The sequence below is a fragment of the Vanacampus margaritifer genome, chromosome 2, assembly GCF_051991255.1.
Source record: "Vanacampus margaritifer isolate UIUO_Vmar chromosome 2, RoL_Vmar_1.0, whole genome shotgun sequence".
NCBI classification, from domain to species: Eukaryota; Metazoa; Chordata; class Actinopteri; order Syngnathiformes; family Syngnathidae; genus Vanacampus; species Vanacampus margaritifer.
The window spans coordinates 7804977-7828083 of NC_135433.1; the positions used below are offsets into that span (position 1 = coordinate 7804977).

At 40.6% G+C, this 23107-nt stretch overlaps 1 protein-coding gene across 1 annotated transcript; it reads right to left on the reverse strand.

Annotated features, from left to right (window-relative positions):
- Positions 1-1096: 1096 nt before the first annotated feature.
- On the reverse strand, positions 1097-22733 carry LOC144043872 (tripartite motif-containing protein 16-like protein). The gene is made up of 8 exons (XM_077557938.1): positions 22338-22733; positions 19800-19955; positions 7337-7423; positions 6433-6666; positions 5156-5315; positions 5039-5083; positions 3626-3688; positions 1097-1787 (listed from the first exon to the last, which is right to left on the reverse strand). Exons 1-8 carry the CDS (start codon positions 22689-22691, stop codon positions 1261-1263), a joined length of 1626 nt encoding a protein of 541 aa, XP_077414064.1. The 5' UTR covers positions 22692-22733; the 3' UTR covers positions 1097-1260.
- Between the last annotated feature and the right edge of the window lie 374 nt (positions 22734-23107).

Consider the following 23107-nt stretch of genomic DNA (forward strand, 5'->3'; position numbering starts at 1 on the left):
GGTGGCGACGATAATAGCAATGTGACAACCTACCCGTGTGACAACATGCCCCGTCTCCCCTGTTACGCTTTATTAACTCATTCACTGCCATTGACGGCTATAGATGCCAAAAATTCATTTGAACTATTTCTATTAGTTTCAAATGTTTTTCCACTTTTGTTAAGAATATGAAAACCTAGGGGAAATAATTGGGGGGTACATTTAGAACAGATTTAAAATTTGTAATTAATCGTGAGTTAACTATTGAAGTCATGCGATTAATTATAATTAAAACATTTAATCGTCTGACACCCCGAATTTTTTAATAATCTTTTCCTTTTTTTTTAAATTAACATCAGACGATTAAAAATTTTAATTGTAATTAATCACATGACTACACTAGTTAACTCAAGATTAATCACAAATTTAAAAAAATAAAAATAATTTGAACTATTTCTATTAGTTTCACATTTTTTTCCCACTTTTGTTAAGAATATGAAAACCTAGGGGGAAAAAAATTGGGGGTACATTCAGAACAGATATAAAATTTGTAATTAATCGTGAGTTAACTATTGAAGTCATGCGATTAATTACAATTAAAACATTTAATCGTCTGACACCCCTAATTTTTTAATAATCTTTTCCTTTTTTTTTTTTAATTAGGGGCATCAGACGATTAAAATTTTTGAATGTAATTAATCACATGACTTCACTAGTTAACTCAAGATTAATCACAAATGTTTTGTTCTAAACGTACAATATTTTTGGGGTAGGTTTTCATACTTTTAAAAAAACTGGAAAAAAAATGTTAATGTCTATGATTTTTTAATTAATCGCATGACTTCACTAGTTAACTCACGATTAATCACAAATTTTATATCTGTTCTAAATGTACAAAAAAAAATAATCTAGGTTTTCATACTCTTGTTAAAAGTGGAAAAAATGTTAAACTAATAGAAATAGTTCAAATGAATTTTTGACGTTTATAGCCATCAATGGCAGTGAATGAGTTAAAAGAGTTGCCTTTAATTTTGAGAAGCAAATGTGCAAATATAATTCAAAAAAATTAAAGGGGGGGGGTGGGGTTGGAGAGATTTTTTTTTTTATATATTTTTTTAGTATATCTTTCAATTCAGTTATTTTTCTGCTTGTAAAGGCACTTGGGACGTGTCACAGTTTGTTTGCAGCAAGACGATCCCTTTTTTTCTTGTCTATTTAGCAAAACCACACATTTAATCCGAGTTGCTGGCCAACCTAATGAAGTGAGCAGCAACTTGACAATCACAGCGAGCAGATCTTGAGAGTCGATCCCAATCCCACCCAGAATCCCGGAATCACGGGCTGACTGAAAGCGGCGTGCACGCTGTGAAGCAGAAGCATGCCGGCGGAAACATTGTAGAAGGCCAAAATCCCGGCCCGGAAGTCCAGAAAGACCCCCACCCTGTTCCCGCACGGCGCGGACACGCCCAGGCTGTGCTTGTCGTGTCGGAAAGCGCACGCGCCGTCCGAGCAGTCCAGGCTCCACGACTTGGCGTTGTGGCCCAACTTGCTGTCGCTGCCTCCGCCGCTCCTGCTCATGCTGCGGTAGCACACGCCGACGGAAGCCCCGCCCTTGCCGGCCCACGCCACTTCCCAGTAGCAGCGACCCGCCATGCCGGCGCGACACAGGACCTGCGCCCAGCTGCTGAAGCGTTCCGGGTGCTCCGGGTACGGCTGCGCCTCGGAACGGGTGGTCGCCGCCCGGTGGCCCTCGGACAAGCTCAGGTACGAGTTGGCCGTGTTGGCGTCCAGTGTTAAGTCCTGGTAGTCTGAACCAAGGTTATTAATAGTTAACGCCGGAATGACTCAAATTGAGAAAACATTTTCTGGTTTGTTTGCAGTTAAGTTGCGTCATTTTACAGTGCGTATCCGTATTGAATTTAACAAAATAAAAGCATTCAATGCTGTGCAAAGGGTCACTAACACAATTTAGCAGTAATCATTTAAATCTGAATGCATATATTTGTGGGGACTGAGGTCAAGTTGTATTTTATCATTTTAAAAATGTGCAGAATTTCACAAGATACTTCATGTTAAAAAAGAATTGTCAGCTCTTAATATGAAAAGAAAAAATGCACTGAGCTTTCACCAACGTCTTACAAATGTAATTATGCCATCTAGTGGCAGAAAAATGACCTCAACACAAATCAATATCACACTCCTTTTTTACAGTACAGTACATCTTTTTAATTTTAAAACAATTTTGTGTATTGTTATATTATTGTATCAATGAATGAAATAATGATTTAATTTTTTTTCCCACTTTTATATCAACAGTATGAAAAATTTGGAAAAACATTATTATTGTAAATTCAGATATAGACAGATGTGCAATCAAATTGCGATTAATCGTGAGTTAATTATTGATATTGTGATTACGATTTCAAAAATGAATCGCCTAACGCCAAGTTAAATAAAAACTGAAAATGAAGACTAACTGAAATTACAAATAAAACATTTCAGAATTGCTGTACATTTGTAGTTTTACTTGATTATACAATACTTTGTAAAGATAAACTGATTATCGCCAAATATTATAGACGGATATCGGCATTGTCTAAAAAAAAAAGGAAGTCAGAAAGCCGCTAAGCAATCATTTTAAATTGTGTTAACTTCAAATAACTATTTCAATTTTCAGTTCATGTTATCCATAAGAGATGCTGCTGATCCTGGGATCATAAAGTTTTAGTCATAATTTAGTCATCTGATTATTTTAGTTTTAATCTAATTTTATTCGATTAAAATAAAGAGCAATTTTAGTTGATGAATTTTGAATTTTGTGAATTTTCGTCAGTGCGGTTTTTGTTTTAGTCATCGACAACATTGTCAGTCAATTTAGTTATCGTCATTGTCTCAATGAATAGCTTCGATTTTAGCTTACCGGTAATTTTCTTCTGAAAAAATGAAATAAAAATCATGACGAAAAATTTTCACCGACACAATTAGCACTGTTCCACTTTTTTTTTAAATTAAAACAAAGAACAGTGACAGATTAACAGTTCTGTTTTTTTTTTTTTTTTTTTGGGGGGGGGGGGAGGCTTTATTTATAGAAAACTGGGGAGCAATTGTTTAATTTCATTCAAGTTTTCATTGAACTTTTTAAGACATTCTGATGACCCTGGGAGCTTCATGAACATTTTGGTTTTTACTTTTTTTTTCAGATTTTTTTTTTTTTAATTAGACATTTTTGAAAACCTGAAAATTGTTTGATAAACATGCTGAAAGACAAGAGTTGGAGTTTTTTTTTTAACACCAATATTTTTCCTTTTACTGAAAATGAGTATCGGCCTCCTAGTAATGGACAACTAATAATCTGTATCAACCCTGAAAAATCCACATCACTCTAATACTTAGTGATTTTTTTTTAATCTTGCACTCAACAAACACTACACTACATATATAATACTAATACTAATAACAGTAAACTAAAATTAAGCATTTTTGAAAAAATACACACTAAAGTAGTAACAAATTTGCAAAAAAAAAAGAAAAAGAGTCAAAATAAAGAATAATGAACATGCAAAAACAATTATAACCCCAGTCTGCACTTAGCAATAACAATTTGACATGCGGTTGATATCTTTAAAAAGTCCAAAACTGTACTCACAGTGTAAAAATTCCTCTCTTGTCTTTGGTTCCGAGTTGTATAGTATGTGAGCATCTATTGTTACTAGAAAAATGACAAGAAAAAAAAAAAAAAAAGAGACAATTATCCATCTATTTTCTTAAGTTTTTATTTTCCGTTTTTTGGGCAGGCCTGTGCCAGGAGACAAACAAACAGACCGACACCAACAGGATGAACATTAATTTAGATTCTTTAATGAATGAAGCCAACATGCAAGCAATTGGAATGTAGGAGGAGAAAAATCATGCAACCGTCGGCGATCGCTGGCGTCGAGCTGAAACTCCAACTTCCTGTCCAATTTCAGTGTGTGTGGTCTGCCATTTATTACACGCTGGGGCCAATATTCCGGGATTTCACAGAATTGTGGGGCTCACTTGTCCTTGTGGGGCCATTTTGGAGGCCCCCCCAAGTTCACACCTCTTTTTTGAGGGTCAAGACTTGGTTTTAGAGTTGATGTTTAAATTGGGTTAAGGTTAGGGTAAGGAATTGGTTTAGGCATTCGTTTTTGATGGTTGGGGAAGGGGCTAGGAAATGCATTATGTCAATGAGATGTCCCCACAAAGATAGCAAAACAAACGTGTGTGTGTGTGTGTTATTTTATTTCACAAGTTAACTCATTCACTGCCATTGACGGCTTTAGACGTCCAAAATTCATTTGAACTATTTCTATTAGTTTTACATTTTTGCCCACTTTTGTTAACAAGAGTATCAAAACCTAGGAACAAAATTGTATTGTACATTTTGAACAGATGTAAAAATTTGTGATTAATCATGACTTAACTATTGAAGTCATGCGATTAATTACAATAGAAAAAATGTTAATTGCCTGACGTGATGAAAAAAAGAAAAGATTATCAAAAATTAAGGGCTTCAGGCGATGACATTTTTTAATTGTAATTAATTGCATTACTTTACTAGTTAACTCCCGATTAATCACACATTTTATATCTGTTCTAAATGTACAATATTTTTCCCCTAGGTTTTCATACTCTTGTTAACAAAAGTGAAAAAAAAAAGTAATAAAGTAATAAAATTAGTTAAAATGAATTTTTGACGTCTATACCCGTCAATGGCAGTGAATGAGTTAAAGACCAATCTGAAGTGTAAATTATTTTGAAAACTCCTGATTTTAGAGATTGCAGCACAAACAGCGACATTCAAACCCACTGCCAACCACCATTTCGGCATGCTACTTCAGTTTCCATGGCAAAAAAAATAATAAAAAATTCTAAATAATCAAATATTGCTTTTACGTTTGTTTATTTACATACTTTAACATCATAAAATTTTATTGAGACGTGTGCATTTGTCAAGAATCGTTAAAAAACTCCATGGGATTCCTACTTCCTGAATCCCATCCCATCTTGTCGGTTGCCGGCAACTTCATTTGCATACCTTTCGTCTTTTCATTAGGAACGCTGGTTTCCTTGAGTGAAGTCACTGCAAATAGACGCGGATGTCAACATGGCCGATGATGCATCGTCATCAAAGTCGGCGGTTGCTGGTGCTTGCCTTTATCGGAGATTCTGTTGAATTCCCTTTGGAGGCTTTCGTCCAGACCGTCCCTCAGCTCGGCCAGGCCCGTTCGCATGGTTTTGTACATCAAGTACGGGAACGTGTCCGTGTTGGGCATCTGCATACGTTTGGATGGGAAATGAAGGGACCTGCACTTCTGGAATTAGGAGGAAGGGGGGGGGGGGTCAACTTTGAGAATTAGGGGTGTCAGTCGATGACATTTTTTAATTGTAATTAATCGCATGACTTCAATAGTTAACTCACAATCAATCACACATTTTCTATCTGTTCTAAAATTATATTTTTCTGAAGTTTTCATACTCTCGTTAACATAAAAGTTACAAAAGTTTTTAAACTAATAGAAATATGGCTGCATCCTTTTCATCATCATCAATACAGTAATTTCACAATTCATAAAATGTTAAAATTAAAAAGATGTGCTGTACTGTAAAAAAAATGAGTGTGATATTGATTTGCGTTGGTCATTTTTCTGCCACTAGATGGCATAATTGCATTTGTAAGACGGTGACAGCTCAGTGCGTTTTTCTTTTCATATTAAGAGCTATCTAATCTTTAACATGAAGTAACTTGTGAAATTCTGCACATAAAAAAAAAAAAAAAAGTAAAATACAACTTGACCCCATTCTCCACAAATATATGCATGATTATTAAATTTATTACTGCTAAATTTTGATGCGGACATCTTTGCTGCGTTGCGATGGGAATTCCCTCCAGTGCAGACTTTCCAAGTAAGGGGCGATCATTAATCGCAACCAAAAAAAATTTAGTGCCGTTAAACGAACATTAAATTAACTCGAAATTAATGCACTAATTTGGACACCCCTAATATATAGAAATATACTTTTTTTCTCCTTTGTGTCTTTCAACACGATTCTTAATAAATTAACGGTTGAAAAGCTCAATAATTCAACCACAATAAATGAAGTTAACTGCATGTAAGAAATTCTTTCATTTAGAATCGCACAGATGATGCAAATAAAATACGTACAACTTGGCAACACATACTTTGAGTCCAAAATTTCCAATGCGATGTACTTGACCACGTTCAACACATCGGACTCAGCAATTTCTTCCCAATGGGCTCCTTTCTTAATCTTGTCATATTGACAACACCGTGAAAGGAATTCTGCTCATGTTGTCCGTTTCTGGCAAGAACTTAGTCTTAGTCTTATTTTTTGACAATCACTAAAAAGATCAGAAAATGTGCCAAACCATAGACAAAAAGTCACCCAATGAACGCTACCTGTCCGTACCTGAAGAAAGTGAAGGTGGTCATCGCTCCGGCAGACCTTCTCCAGCTCGGCCTCGCTCCTGCGGACCTCCGCCGCCTCGCGCTCCAGCTTCTCCAGCAGCAGCTCGGTCTGCGCCAGGGCCGCCCGCTCGCGCGCTCGGAGGGCTTCCTTCACGTCGCACCGCTGCTTCTCGATGGCGCGGAGCAGCTTGGAGAAGACCCTGTCGCTGTCCTCCTCCGCCGCCTCGGTGGCGTGCTGAGTCCCGGGCAAAATGGGAGGGGTTTATGCAAGTGGCCGCCACGCAAACAGGAAATGTTTTCATTGCATGATCAATTCGATTTTTTTTTTTTTTTTGAAGTGCATGCATATTTGCTAGGGGTGGGAATCTTTGAATGTCTCACAATTCGATTCAGATTTTTGGGTCTGCGATTCGATTCAGAATCGATTTTCTATTAAGACCGATTTTTGATTCAAAATGATTTCATTGACAATGATTTTTCCTTCACTTTAAAGCTGTTCAAGGAATCGTAATGATCTGCTCCAGTCTGACTCGCTAATGCTAATTAGCGCGTTGCTCGCGTAACTTTTAAAAAAAACGCGCCTCCACGCTGAGAAAAGCAAAACAAACTTCTTGGAATAACTTGATCGTGACTTTTTCCTTCTACTCTCTAATGTGGCTACAACTTAACAGTGTATTAGACCGCGTGGAACCACACTGCCCCTAAGTGGCCAAACCGGGTACAACATGAACAGCGCTCCAAATAAAGGCACACACAGACAAAGGCAAGACAGTATAAAATAATTTAAATAAAATCGATTTGGGGACATTTAAAATCGATTCTGAATCATACTAAATGAGAATCGCGATTCTTATGAGAACCGATTTTTTGGCACACCCCTAATATTTACATGTAGATACACTCACTTTGATGTATTTGACCACATAGCGAAGCTCCTTCTCCACGTCCTTCATGTTCTGCGTGCACTTCAGTGACGCTTCGTGGAGTTTTTTCTACAAACACATGGAGTGCACACAACACACACTTTTTAGTCCCTTGAGTCACTGTAAGTAAACTCAGCACTGTTGACTTTTCCTGAGGGAAATCTCTTGTGTGAAATGAAGAGTGCCGTTTTGCATGTGCAATGTGTCATTCCCCAAAAAGGTCCACGGTCCAATTTGAAGGCCCTTCAATCATAACCAGATGGTTTCAAAGGTTATGGTTTCAAAGTAGGGTTTTTGAGCAGGGTTAGGGTTAAACAGGTTTTCAACTAGAGCTAGGATTTCAAGTGGTGTTTTAAACTTGGGGTTAGGGTTTCAAGGCAGCGTTTTAAGGTCTAGTTTAAACTAGGGTTGTGGTTTTAAAATAGGTTTGAAACCCCAACCATAGTTTAAAATCCAACTTTGAAACTCTAACCCTAGTTTAAAACCCTGATTTTAAACCCTAAATCAAGTTTAAACCCCTAATTTCTCAGCAAAATCGAAGTTTAAAATCTTGCTTGGAAACCCAGCTGGATTCCCATTCAACATGTCCGTAAACGGGGCTGGACTGCCACCATTTTATTTATTTTTTTGTCCCATCCCAGCCCAACTCCTACCCAACATGTAGTTCTGCCACTGATGTTTCAGGTTGCTATTGAAGGATATTATAACATTTTAATACCTATTTTCATATATCGATTATTGTTACTGATCATGAACATTTAATTCTTCATTTTAAGTTTGTCAAAGTGTCTTGTGTCCTGAGCAGGGCACATGATGTTGACCTCGTATGTTCTGGGTTAAAGCTGGGACCATATTATTTAGTCTAGAAAAGTTCCTTCTCATCACTTTGTACGAAAACATATTTTCGCCCTTGATTTTGCTATACACTGATTGGTCCAGAATTTCTTGTTTTATTTTGTACACGTACATTGTGGTCTTGAACAGAACTTGCTTTGCTTTTCCATTAGTCACGGTCATTGGTGCTTTTGGGTCAAATGATAAAGTGAGATTTTGTTATGAAGAAGAATATGAAAAGTGCCTTGAAAATATACATATTTTGGCTAGAGACGAAGACAGCTGCAACTGCACCAAGAGTTCTATTGTTTGACATGTCCTTCAACTGTATAACACATTTGCTCATTCATGAAGGGAGAGATATTCTGCTTGGAGACTGAATTGTAATAAAAGGCTGGCCCTTCGAGAGGAGGGTGTGCATTGTTGATCAGAACTTGTCGGAGTTTGATTCAATGGTGCAACAGGAGATCTCCTTTAAGAATTATCCTGCGCAGGAAACTCTGTTCATTTCTCATCTCACCAGTTGGTTTATTGGACACGCAAAAAGTTATGGATTAACTACATCCCTCAGTTGGTGATTTTAATATACCTTCTTCAGTTGGTGACCCTCCGACGGCAGGGCGTTTGACGGTTGTTGCGTTCGCGGACGGTTTGAATTCCTGGCGCCATATTAATTGAGGTAAGTGGAGATCTTATCCACGTTTTGAGGAATTCTTTCTGTCTAGGAGCGCTCCGGCCGCCATGCGTTCTTGTAAGATAACCAAATCAAGGGTGAGATTTGTGTGAGCAGAGGTAGAAGTTTAAGTTGTTTGGTTGTATGGAGTCAATAATTGTGGAATTTCCTACGGTATTTGAAGTATACATATTTGTGGTGCACATTGAATTGAATAGCGATCGCTTGTAAGTCAGTACTGGGAAACATTTTGTCTTTACAATTTGGTTTTTACAGACGATAGATACGTAGATAATTGATTTGAAGTCTGTGTATATGAGGTTAAGAAACTGTTGAAGCTGAGGTAGCGCAGTTGACATAAGATTAAGTTGTTGAAGTTGAGAGTAAATCAGCTGGGGAAACATTATTGTTGTAACCAAGCGTTAGATGTGTGGGCATTGGTTTTACGTCCATACATATTTAAGTTGAGAGAAGTCGGCTCAAAAAGCATCTTTGTCTTGATCCCTGCCTGATGCGCGGGAGAGACAAACACTTTGTTTTTATGAGTAATAGATTCTTGGGTAATTAGATAACAAAGATCCTTGAATAAGTGTTGCCGATTAAAGCTGCGGGAGGATCGACTGCTTCATTTTCTAGGGACAAAGGACTCAACTTATAGGAAGTCAGATTGACATAAAACGGATTTAGTACGCCGTTTTAAGATTAATCGATAGGTCTATGAATAATTGGATATTGACATTTTTAGACAAGATATAAGAGATATAAGATGTATTGACTCAACTCGTGTAAGTCGGGCTGACTAAAGCATATTTGATACGACGTTTTAGATCAAGCCAATAGGTCTATTGAATATTCGTGACTAAAATTCAAAGACAAAGAAACTGTTGAAGCTGGGGTAGCGCAGTTGACATCCGGATATTTATGTGTTGATATGTCGTACAAAACGACATGTCTTGTCTGTCCGTTGTGTGTGTATGCCGTCTGATCGGTGAAGAAACTCTAACGTTACGGTAAAATCTTAAAGGGACCGCGACGAGAACAGTTGATTAATTCTGTTATAAGTGAGACGTCACTTCATTTAAATATTAATACAACTGAACTATGATAATCTACAATATAATATAATACAAATCAATAAGCTATAAAATACCTGAGTTAATAATTAAGACGAAACATGGACACTCTATTTGAACTCAAAACACAGTGGTTTGACCCGAATGGGATTCCGTTGAGTTTAGATGGGATGACGCTGGATAAACAAATTGGAAACGCATGCGCTGTGGCTATAGGGATTTTACCTACAAAGGCTAAACGAGAAACAAAAAAAGAACTTTGCGACTGGATACAAGACGGCTGTAGAAAAGGTTATTTTCCGTCATTACAATCTGCAGTGTGTCTAATCTCTTTGATGAAGAGCGTTGAACTTGCATGTGTGAAAAAACGTCACGAACTAGATGAGCTGGTGCAACACACATCTGTAATTTCTTCGAGTGGAAGAAAAGCCAGAAATGATCGAAAGCTTGTTGATAAAATAATGAGTAATGCTAGAATGTTAGCTTTAGGCAGTTCTGTGAAAACAGCTCGCATGGCTGTGTCACAGACGAATAATAACAAAGAGGCTGATTTGCATGCTAAGCAAGTAGCTTCACCGCTATGTGGCACGCTGGAAGATACGGTTACAAACTCGCCATATGCTGATCCTATACGAATGCTACGCGAGGTACAAGCGCCGATATTGACGGTGAACAGTGGAAATTTGGATGTGAATTGGACCGGTGAAAATCGTGAAACGACTGCCGAACGTCCCTCAATTTCGCAAGCGTCGCATGCATTGGCGGCGGGCGTAACAGCATCCGTAAATCTGTTAAGTGAAAAATTAAGTGTATTACTGAATATGAGAGGAGACGCACAAGAAAAAGTGGATGAAGCGGAAAAATTTGGAATAGAATTGGCTAGACATGCGGAAATACCACATAAGTTGCGCGAAGTATGGCGTACTTCTTTAAATCGCTTCGAGAGGGCGGCGAATGAAGAATTGTTACAAGACAGACGTGCAGAACAGGCTCAAAAAGACGATTACCATAAACGACATTGTATTACTATGATGGATCATAACAATCAAATTGAAGACCTTCAGAGGAAATTGGCTGAGCTGACAGTTGCTGTTGGAGGGAAAAGGGAAATAGATAACACTGACAGGCCCCAAGAAAGTGCTCCTGCTAAAGCAACTCGCTCGAATAAAAAAAAATGGAGGTAACATACAAGCTCCAATGTGGAGAAAAGTAGATCCTGCTTCAGGGTCATCGGCTACGGTGTACAAGCCCTACGCTCCGTCTGATTTAAGTGTGCTTTTGCAAAAACTTCCTCCAATGCCGTCTGGAGGAGAAAATTGGCTTAGATCTGTGCAGAGAGAGGTCATAGGTCAAATTTTGACGGCGGGGGACATGCATTCACTTTTAACAAACGCATGCCCTTTATCTCAGCTGCACACGCTAATGGATGCTTCAGAAATGTCACTTTTGAGGGATGATGAAGCATTAACACGTGAAAATTATGAGAAACTATTTAAAATATTAGGTGAATTATTCCCGATCCCGGAGATTGTCATATCTGATTTGGTGTTCGCGCCAAAAGCTGATGAGGAAGCAGCTACCTTCATTGACCGTGCACTTGTTGAATATTCGTTAAAAACTGGACACCTGCCAACTGACTCTGTATTATATTCGCAAATTTTCAGAGCAGCTGTGCTGAAAGGGATTCCTAAGTCTGTTGTGCAGGCTTTGGACTCGAACCCAGATTTGCCCGGGGCAGACCATACAAGGTGGCTGTCTCATCTTAAACATCATTTGAGAAGACATGCAAAAGATATCGACTCAAAAGTTGAAAAACATAAGAGTACTGAATGTCAATTAGCAATTATACAATTACAATCTTTAAAGAAAAAAGAGGAGCCACTTTTAGCTCCGGCCTTCACTGAGATCTCATCACCTGATTCTGTGGGAGAGTGCGCTGTGTTCCGGTCGGGTCCTTCTGTGAGACAAGACCAATGCTTCAAATGTGGTTCAACTGGCCACTGGTCGAACCAATGCCGAAGGCAACCACGTGAAAATTGGAGCAGAGACCGTGTGCAACACAAAGGCCGAGGGAGCCCCTATCAAGATCAAGATGGTGGCCGCTACTATCAACAATACGGTCATGACCTCTATCAACGCCGTGGCCGCGGAAATGACTACCGTCAAAGGGGGCGGGGCTCACGTATGCGAGCAATGTCACAACAATATCTGCCTTTTCCTCCAAATCAGCATTATCTGCCTCCTGCCGGACGAGACCAGTACATGCCGCCTCCAGTCGAGCTGCAATACCCACCACCACCACCACCAGTGGAACAACATGGGTTCCTGGCGCCACCTGGAGGACAGTTTCCGCAATGACTGGACACTAAACTCACATGTACAGGTCTGGATGAACCGATGATTGACATTTCAGTATGTGGGACTACATTATCATTTATGGTAGATACTGGAGCTCGTCACTCTACCATTATGACACTGCCACCCGGATTATCCCTAACCACTGATGGCATTTCGCTGATTGGATTTAAAGGAGAAGAAGCTACTCTAAATTTAACAGCCCCAGCACATACACAATGCTTCACCCAAACATTCCTGCATGCATTTGTGTACGCACCGAACTGTCCCGTGAATCTTATGGGAAGGGATCTTCTCGTAAAAACTGCTCCATTAATCCAGTGTGGGTCGAAGGGACTTACGCTTCAATTCCCAGATGGACATACTCATCACTGCACGGGTACCTCCGCCTTCACCCAATTTCCACTGGCACCTCAACAAGCCATGACGTGTGCCACTTCAGATGTCTACTGGGCAAAAGTTGACATTGAGTCCCCAGGGTGGAAAGATGCTGAAAAGTTTTGGACAAAATGGACTACTTGGGTTCGTAACTTGCACTCATACAATATGGTATCTGACTGCATCCATTGTACTCTTTTTTATGACAGATGTGGTGATGAGATATACAGTGAGGAGTTCCGTACGATTGTTGATGACGCCTGGGAGTTGCGAATAGGTCATCTGTTCGCAGGTGGGCCCGGTGTGGCTTTTTCTGTGAATTTAACTGAAGAGCAATCCCGATGGTACAAAATGGCGGAGCCAGCTGATGAATCCGTGCTGGCATGTCATCCTCATGTATCACTGATGGTGTCATCCCGGCACACAGCGAAAGACCTGGGTCCATTTGTCCTGGCTTGCACAAAAGCTACTGACTGGCAAAACACGATACACACAGATTTACTATATTCCAGATCTCTTGATGCTTATTGGATTAAATCTGATATGTTTGCTTCCATGTCAATTTTAGAACATCAGCTTTTGGATCGCTACCATGGGAGGGAATCTTCTAACAGCGATTTTGCTGACGACGTATTAAAAACCCTGCCCGCTGCACTGTGGTCTGAAGGCCCGACTGATGTGGGTTTGTGTACCGTTGCTCCGGTGACTTTCGAAATGAAGCCGGGCTCAGTTTGGGTGCCACAATACCGGATGACGGATGAAGGCCGACTTGGCATCTCAACAACAATTGAGGGTTTGATAAAAGCAGGAGTTCTCTGTAAAATTGAGAAGTCAAATTACAATACTCCCATTCTTCCAGTGGAAAAGAAAAGTACTGGAAAATTTCGTATGGTACATGATCTCAGAACTATTAATGCTAAAGTTTTGACACCTGCATTGCCAGTGCCAAATCCTCATTCTGCTCTGTTACAAATTACTCCATTGCACACGCATTTCACTTGCATTGACCTTGCAAATGCATTTTTTTGCATCCCTCTTCACACATCTATGCAAAAATATTTTGCATTTATGTGGAATAATGAGTGTTACTCATATACTCGACTGCCACAAGGGTTTGTGTTGTCTCCTGGTGTTTTCAATGCTTCCCTTCGACAGTTGCTGTCACCTCTCCGGCTACCTGCTGATGTTCTTTTGGTGCAATATGTGGATGACCTACTTTTAGCTGCACCGTCCGAGGAGACCTGCTTGCAAGCTACACGGCTCCTTTTAAGCCACCTGGCTTCAGTGGGCCTAAAATGCTCCAAGGACAAACTCCAAATTGCCCGAACTCAGGTTTCTTTCCTGGGACGACTTATATCAAAACAGGGGACAGGTATGTCTCCGTCACACAAGAATGACATCTTGCACCATCCCAAACCGACAAATGTGAAGCAAATGTTGGCATTTCTGGGTCTCTGTAATTATTCCAGACACCATATTTCAGATTTTGCTGAACTGACTCATTCTCTCAGACAATTGGTGAGGGAAAAAGGAATGAGAAACCTGTCACATGTTCTTAATTGGACTCAAGCTGCAGACAACTCTTTTGTTCTGCTGAAACAATTTTTATCATCAGCTACGGCTCTGATGATCCCTAATTATAAAAAGATGTTTTTTCTTGATGTGTCAGAGAAGCCTACAAGTGTGTCAGCTGTTCTGTTTCAAAAGGGGGAGAATGGTGAAAGGCATGTTTGCCTGTACGCCTCAACACCTCTTGGAAAATATGAACGGCGACACCCTCTTTGTGCAGCTTTTGCTTCCGCATTAGCTCGCTTGATCCAAAAAACATCTCACATTGTATTGCACCACCCGCTGACAATCCGCACGTCACACAGCACTGTGCAGTACGTAACTAGCCAAGCATTTACAATGACAGGTGGACGACAGAGAAAAATTGAATCAGTCCTGACACAACCTCACATTTTGTTTATACATGAGGGAATTAACATGGCAGAAGGCATGTTGGAGGGCCAATCCCACTGCTGTACTCAGCGAATTGTGGAAGAAAACACATTGAGAAATGACCTTTACGATGTCCCACTAGATAACCCAGATCTGACGTTATTTACGGACGGATGTTGTTTTAAGGGAGACAAAGGGCTCCAATCTGGTTTTGCTGTAACACAAATGACTGGAACAACTTATGACCTAAAAGTGGCAGATAGACTCACAGGGCCTCAGTCAGCTCAAAGAGCGGAGTTGGTAGCTGTGATAACTGCCTTGAAATTAGCAAAAGACAAGACTGTAAACATATACACTGATTCGGCTTATGTAATAGTAGTGATACACACGGCTATTAACGAATGGAAGAGAAATGACTACATGACTGCTTCAGGGATGCCTATTAAACACTATCAAGACATCCTTGAGTTAAAAGACGCCATACTACTACCTAAAGCCGTAGCAGTAATCAAATGTAAAGGACATTCGAAACGTGATGATTTTGTGTCAGTAGGAAATGATCATGCCGACAAAGCCGCAAAACGAGCCGCAGGCTACAGCTCAACACGACAACTGGTGGTGAGTGAAGGTGAATTGGAGGACGGACCAGAAATAACTTCAGAAACAATAAAACGGTGGCAGAAGAAGGCGAGTCCAGAAGAAAAGAGTGTGTGGCTGGAAAAAGGGGGTAAAAAAGATGAAGCAGGCATTTGGCGAAAAGAAGGTAAATATGTCCTATCCCAAAAACAATTAAAAAGTCTAATTTCCGAAGCCCATGGAATGTGCCATGTTGGTGTAGAAGAGGTAATGAGACGATTGGGCAACTGGTACCACCCTTATATGAGACAAGTGGTTAAACATGAACTGCGAAACTGCACTGTTTGTAATAAATTCAACAGTATGCCCACTTCGAAACCTTCTCCCGGCACTCACGATCCGGAAGTGACTGGTCCGGGACAAGTGATTTCTATGGACTTCACCGACATGATAAAGCCAGTGCAAGGGTACCGATACTTGTTGGTGATAGTGGATTCCTTTTCCGGCTGGCCGGAAGCATATCACTGTAAATCTGAAACAGCAAAGGAGGTGGTAAAACATTTGATTAATCATTACATACCATCACATGGGTTTCCCAGGAAAATCCGTTCTGACAACGGGACTCACTTTAAAAACATACATTTGCAGGAAGTAGAAAAAGCATTGGGGCTAAAACACGCATTTGGTTCTGTATACCATCCTCAATCGCAAGGACAGGTTGAACGAATGAACCGAAATATTAAAGAAAAATTGGCTAAAGCACTAGCCTCATCAAAATTGAACTGGCTCCAAGCACTTCCTGTTGCTCTGATGAATGTACGCATGTCAATGAATTCAGCTAAAGGCTGGACTCCATTTGAAGGTCACAAAAACAGACCTTTTCCGGCTCCTAATGTGCCGCTGGGAGAGTCACCCGTTGCAGGACCTCCAGTACTTAAAGAGATAGTATCTACGTTCTCTAAGTTAACAGATAAACAACTAGACGTTCCTTTAAAAATGAATAATTGTGAATATGTGTGGCTAAAAGTTATTAAAAGGAAATGGTGTTCCCCCAGATGGACCGGACCTCACAAGGTGACCGAGAGAACATCTCGTGCCGTGCGCTTGCATAACAAGGGAGACACCTGGTATCACCTCTCATCCACACGACCTGCTGGATCTGGACCAAAGCCTCCACCTTCAGGAGCCAGCCACCACCGGGAATCAACAGAGAAACCACTGCACCTGCCATCTGACGAATCAACAGAGAGACCAGCCAGCTGTTCCAGTGACCAGATGTGCCAGCCGAGAGGCCATTCAACTGCTTCCAGTGTCAGCTAACGAGCTGAGGAATTACTACATGAAGATTGAGTTTCGCTGAGGACGTCTTTCGAATGGAAACAGGAGGAATGTGTCCCTTTTTCCAGGGCATTCCACAAAGAATGAGTCACAACTTGGGAAGATAAAATCCCGGTGACCGATTTTTGCACCCCTGGCAGTTGGAGAGAGGCAGAAGGACCCTCTTCACAAAAAGGCTCTGTTCAACCTTCTGCTGATGCTGCTCAAGGAACCTGAGTGCACCATCCACACAAGAAAATAAAGAAAGTGACGACTGTTTAAAAAAAAAAAAAAAAAAAATCACAAGATGGCTACTTCGAAGAGACAATGCGTCTTCAATTGCGTCTGCATCACGACACTCTTTCTTATACTGACTGTTATGCCAATTTTGTGTTTTTGGGATCCCCTAACCACATCTGTAAACGCAACCACAAAAATTCGGGCTAAGCGAGACATGAACTCTCCACACATTCCCTGGGTTATATCCAAAACGTATGATGACTCAGTCACGGTGACAGTTGCCCCAAACACAAACACCTCTGTCAAAATTCCCATTACGTCATTAAAGGGATTTAGAGGATGGGAAGAGACAAGGGGAGGAATATGGGTGAAATATTGGTGGTATTTGACAGGAAATGTTGCGCAACTAGATTGGGGTACTTTTATAACCACCCAAAGTGGACAATATTGGCCACCGGGAAAAAGTAAGGAGGCTGTTTTCTTTTCTAAAAGGACAACACTGCGTAAAATGGGAGGTCAACTAGAATTAACCTTTTCCATTCCCGACGGGAATATACGACCAGCTAATGTAACTCTATACAACACCTCCTGTTTTGGATTACTGTTATGGGCATGGTCCCACGGCGTTGACCCACGTTTTCCTATTCTAATCTGTGTAAATAAGACTATGAGTAAGCTAGACCAACCAAAAATGACTAAATACTCAATGGAGAATGGGGTAAAAGCTGTAAGTGTACCGATTGATGGTGTAATTGAATGGTTTAGGGTTACTACAGGAGTGTCCAAAAGCAGCAACAATTGGCTATTGCTAGCACACGAGGCAGCACACGCCTCTGGTAAGGAGTGTGTAGTATGTGTGGGACCACGACCTTTATTGAGAGTAATCCCGGCTAAAATCGAGGAACAATGTATAATGGAAATTATGAATAAAACTGCCCCAAATGCCAAATGCTCTCAATGGGATAAGATATATCCACTAGTGAATTTGCAGACAACTAAACCAATATTTTCAAAGGAAATTGCAGATGGTAATTTTTCATGTATTAAAATGACAGGTACCGGAGAACAATTGGGAGAACTAGATCACATTTCACACTGCACTACAATAATAAATGTGGGTCAAAAATTCAAGCCTCAATCAAGGGCTGACATTTGGTGGTGGTGTGGGCATAATCAGATATTTGACAAGTTGCCTTGGGATGGCAAAGGATATTGTGCTCTCATCACCCTTCTTCTGCCAGTACAACTTTTTCCCACCTCGGTTGATAACCTTTTACAAATGATTGACACTTGGGAACCACAATCTTCTCCTCCTTTCCATAGAATTAAACGATCTTCTTGGCAACAGGAAAATGTCCCCACCTACATTGATGCAATTGGAGTGCCGAGAGGTGTGCCAAATGAATACAAATTGACTAATCAAATAACTTCAGGATTTGAATCCCTAATTTGTTGGTGGTGTACCATTAACAAAAATGTAGACAGAATTAATTATGTGCATTACAATGTACAAAGACTAGGAAATTGGACTCAATCTGGATTTGAAGCTGTACATGGCCAATTGGCTGCCACATCTTTGATGGCTTTTCAGAACCGAATTGCACTTGATATGCTATTGGCAGAAAAAGGGGGAGTTTGCTCAATGTTCGCAGATCAATGTTGTACCTTCATTCCTAATAATACCGCACCGGATGGTACTTTAACTATTGCAATTAAGGGACTCCGGACACTTAATAGAAAGATGAATGAACACTCGGGTATAGACACTTCGCTATGGGATAATTGGATGACTGTATTTGGCCGCTACAAAACCTTAATTTCCACAATTTTGATATCAATTGCTGTATTTACGGCTCTAATAACAATATGCGGATGTTGTTGTATACCCTGTATTCGTTCCCTTTGCGAGAAAATTATTTCTGCCGCAATTGAAAAACAGGACGTACGAAATAAGTCTTCTTACATGATGATGGAGGCTATTACTTCCTCAGCCCGGCCTGCTGCAACATCCGATGTAGATCCCGCTGGAATCTTTGTGTAAAATGTTTAAATATTTAGTTATTGGGCTTAGTGTTTACGTAAGCCCAAAAGGGGGACTGAAGGATATTATAACATTTTAATACCTATTTTCATATATCGATTATTGTTACTGATCATGAACATTTAATTCTTCATTTTAAGTTTGTCAAAGTGTCTTGTGTCCTGAGCAGGGCACATGATGTTGACCTCGTATGTTCTGGGTTAAAGCTGGGACCATATTATTTAGTCTAGAAAAGTTCCTTCTCATCACTTTGTACGAAAACATATTTTCGCCCTTGATTTTGCTATACACTGATTGGTCCAGAATTTCTTGTTTTATTTTGTACACGTACATTGTGGTCTTGAACAGAACTTGCTTTGCTTTTCCATTAGTCACGGTCATTGGTGCTTTTGGGTCAAATGATAAAGTGAGATTTTGTTATGAAGAAGAATATGAAAAGTGCCTTGAAAATATACATATTTTGGCTAGAGACGAAGACAGCTGCAACTGCACCAAGAGTTCTATTGTTTGACATGTCCTTCAACTGTATAACACATTTGCTCATTCATGAAGGGAGAGATATTCTGCTTGGAGACTGAATTGTAATAAAAGGCTGGCCCTTCGAGAGGAGGGTGTGCATTGTTGATCAGAACTTGTCGGAGTTTGATTCAATGGTGCAACAGGAGATCTCCTTTAAGAATTATCCTGCGCAGGAAACTCTGTTCATTTCTCATCTCACCAGTTGGTTTATTGGACACGCAAAAAGTTATGGATTAACTACATCCCTCAGTTGGTGATTTTAATATACCTTCTTCACTATCTATATCCGAACTGGATTAGTGTACTGGTCCCTCTAAATTGTGGCCAGTCTCTAGAGTTAAAATGTAAGAAAATAATCATTAAAAAGCACTGCATCGGCCCCAAAAGATGGCCAGTCCAGTCCTGTCCATAAATACACGCTCACCAGGGGTGGGGTTTTTTTATTTGCCCGGAGCCACCGCCCCGTTGGCCCCTCCCCTCTACACACCCGTGACATACCTGCTGTGCCACCCGCTCGTCTAGCAACCGCACAGTGTCGTGGTTCTTGTGTTGGCCTTTGAGGCAGCGCGAGCACACGCCTTGATGGTCTGCGCGGCAGTAACTCTTCACCGGCTTTTGATGATGTGCACACAGTTGCTCTCTGACAACACTGGACTGTGATAAGAAAAGAGAACCTGCATGTTTAGTTACAATCATACCTCCTTACAAAACTGATTTCTTCTATAAATGTACAGGAACGTTTGTCTATTTGTGATTCACCATTAACCAAATGACCAATTTGTAAAAAAAAATATTTCCTGGGACCCTAGCTAACAACTTAACTGAAAAACAACTATTCTCAAAAAGCCGCATCGTTTTGTGCCTTTTGTAGCGCCCTAACACCACCTTGATGGAAAAGGATGGCTCATTAACTCTTTGACTGCCAAAAACGTTAAATGACGTTTAGTAAAAACCTACGGAGGGCCGCCAAGGACGTTAAAAGACGTTCTCCAATTTTTTTATTTTTTGGGGGGGAAACGGGTGGAGGAAAGCCTTGCCCAGCTGTGGTGAAAGTTTCAAGCAGATCTAGTTAGCCTAATGACTGTTTTTGGCCCCTAGATGGCAGCGATGACTCTCTTTTGACAAGATTGGGTAAGCGTCAGTAGAAGACGTGAGGCGGAGCTAGAGGGGACAATGGCTGGGGAAGGGAAGAGAACATGGCGACCGGTTAAGCAGCTCACGGTCGAGCAGTTTTTTTCAAAGACGAAAAGCATCGACCAACGCTAAAGAGCACATTGATGACGACGATGATCATCATCGATGATGATGATGGTGACTCCGAGGTTGGAAGCGTTGACGCGGCAGTAGAAGACGTGAGGCGGAGCTAGATGGCTGAAGTAGCGAACAATGGCGGTTGCAAGCAGCTCACACTTGGGAATTTTTTTCAAAGACGAAAGGCATCGACCAACGCTAAAGAGCACATTGATGACGACGATGATCATCATCGATGATGATGATGGTGACTCCGAGGTTGACGCCGAAGTTGGAAGCGCTGACGCGGCGGCTATGACGACGTCAAAAAGGTTCACGGGCTAGCGATGCTAACACCGGAAAACGCGGAGCACAACCGAGCACGCTCAGGCGGACGTTCAATCGGACGACGAAGAGTACCCCGAGTCCAATGCATAGTCATCGGAGGAGTGGGTACCGTCTGCTACTTGCTATTCCCCGGAAAAAAAGGCCGTCAAGAAATTGTAACGTCTGCACGCGAAACGGACAATCGAAGTGAAACCTATCTGTTGTGCAAATCCTGCTCCCTCTCCTTGCACGCAGGGCAGTGTTACAAAAAGAAAAACTGTATTTGAAACATCCACATAATTGTAAATAGTACCACAGTTGCACACATTTGTAAATAGTTTACGAAATTGTTTTGTCAAATTGTTACACTGTTGAATGGAAATAAACGTATTTTGCAATCTAAAAACACTTTTTCATTGTTGGTGGTGGTGTATTACAGAAGTAAAGCACTATTTAGGTGTTTGTGGCATCATTCATGGACAAAAAGAAGTGTAGAATTCACTAGAGTGCATGAAATAACATTGTTTCACAAAAAGCTCTTTTTCTCCGCTTTTTGTTTCAAAACAGAGCATTTCGGTGAAAGTAACCATTTTCTATTGTTGATTACTGAAGAACGGAATAAGGTAGAAACAAACTTTTTTTTCTGATGGAAGATGAGAGTTCAATCTTTCATTTGGTAGTATGTGTGTTTCCATAGTCCAAACACAACATTTTCTGTGGACCTTGAAAGATCAGTCAAAATGCTTAAATCGGCTGGCACTGGCGACATCCCATTTCTGAAAACGTCTGGCAGTCAAAGAGTTAAATGGGTAAAGTATAGTAGTAATAGTAAAGTAAAGAAGTTCAATGTCTATTTAGAGTTTTAACTATTAATATAAGCACTTTTTGGAGTTCAGGTGTCCACTGTCCAATAGCTAAGGTTCACAATGATAATAATAAATAGTATTTAAAAAGGGCTAAATCTACTAATCATACCTCTGATGTGTTTTTGTTGTGTGTAGTACTTTAAATGTTATAATTAATTAAATGATTATTTAATTTTACTGGTTGTCAGTACTTTTCAAAATCAACAATGAGTTTGTCATCTGAGATAAGCGTGGGTTTACTTTATGTAGTTTTGCAATTTGGCATTGAAGAAATGTTACGTATGAGATTAGCAGTTTGCTAGCAAGATAGCTTGGATGAGAGGTTTATCATAAGATAATTTTGAATTTGGGGGAGTTTAAGGATATAAACAGTTCCTTAACATTAAGAGAAAGAATAATTCAACGGCACTGTTAGCTAAAACTCAAGTCAAATTCAACTTTTAAAGTCAGATTTTTAAAAATTTCAGACCCGGAAGACGGCGCCCAACTGCGCATGCGCAGTGTTTCTTTACAAACTCAAAACTTGTCCTCGTATGTCCGTCACGTTGTAAAACTTTTCCATTAAAAAACAACAACTGCTCTAATCGTTTTTTACAAGGTCGTCTTTCTGTACCTTTGGAGCTACTACCACGCCGTGTCCCCGTCCACGGAGACGCTCCTCGGCCGGCTGTTCTTGAACCCCGCTCTGGAGGAACTTCTCCACCAGCTCTCCCAGGACGGTGTTGCGATTGAGCAGCGGTTTCGGCTTGAACTCCAGGCGGCACTGCGGGCAGCTGTACTGGGCGGCCTTCTGCGGCTTGCCTCTGCTCCAGTAGTCGTCGATGCAGGACAGGCAGTAGCTGTGGCCGCAAGGGATGGTCACCGGGTCGCGCAGAACCTCCAGACACACCGAGCAAGTGAACTGGTCCTGTTCCACGGAGATAGTGGAGGTCGTCGCCGCCGCCGCTGTCATTGCACCTGCCGCCATCTTGCTCCCGTGAGAGACCAGTGGGCCAGGCTTTACAGGTATATGTTGTTAAAGGTTGCACCTGCTGGAGGCGGGAAGGCGTGACGTCACAAAGCACAATGTTGATATTGGACTTTGGGCTTGCCTGACCTCATTTTGCTGTATTTAAAATAATATTGTTATATCTGGATAATCTAAGGTTTTCTTTGGACCCCAAGATTTTATAAAGACTTGAGGAAATAACCTTGAGTCCCTTTCTTTCCAATTTTCTTGATTACATGTAGACTGTACAACCATGTATCTTGTATTGTTCATGTATTGTTTTCAATAAAGTTACACCAAAAAAAGCTTTGTAAAGTGTGAGACGCCCATTATAATTGCATAAAAACGTATTTCATTTGACTCAAAACAAGTATTGCGAAAAAACAACTCGCAGA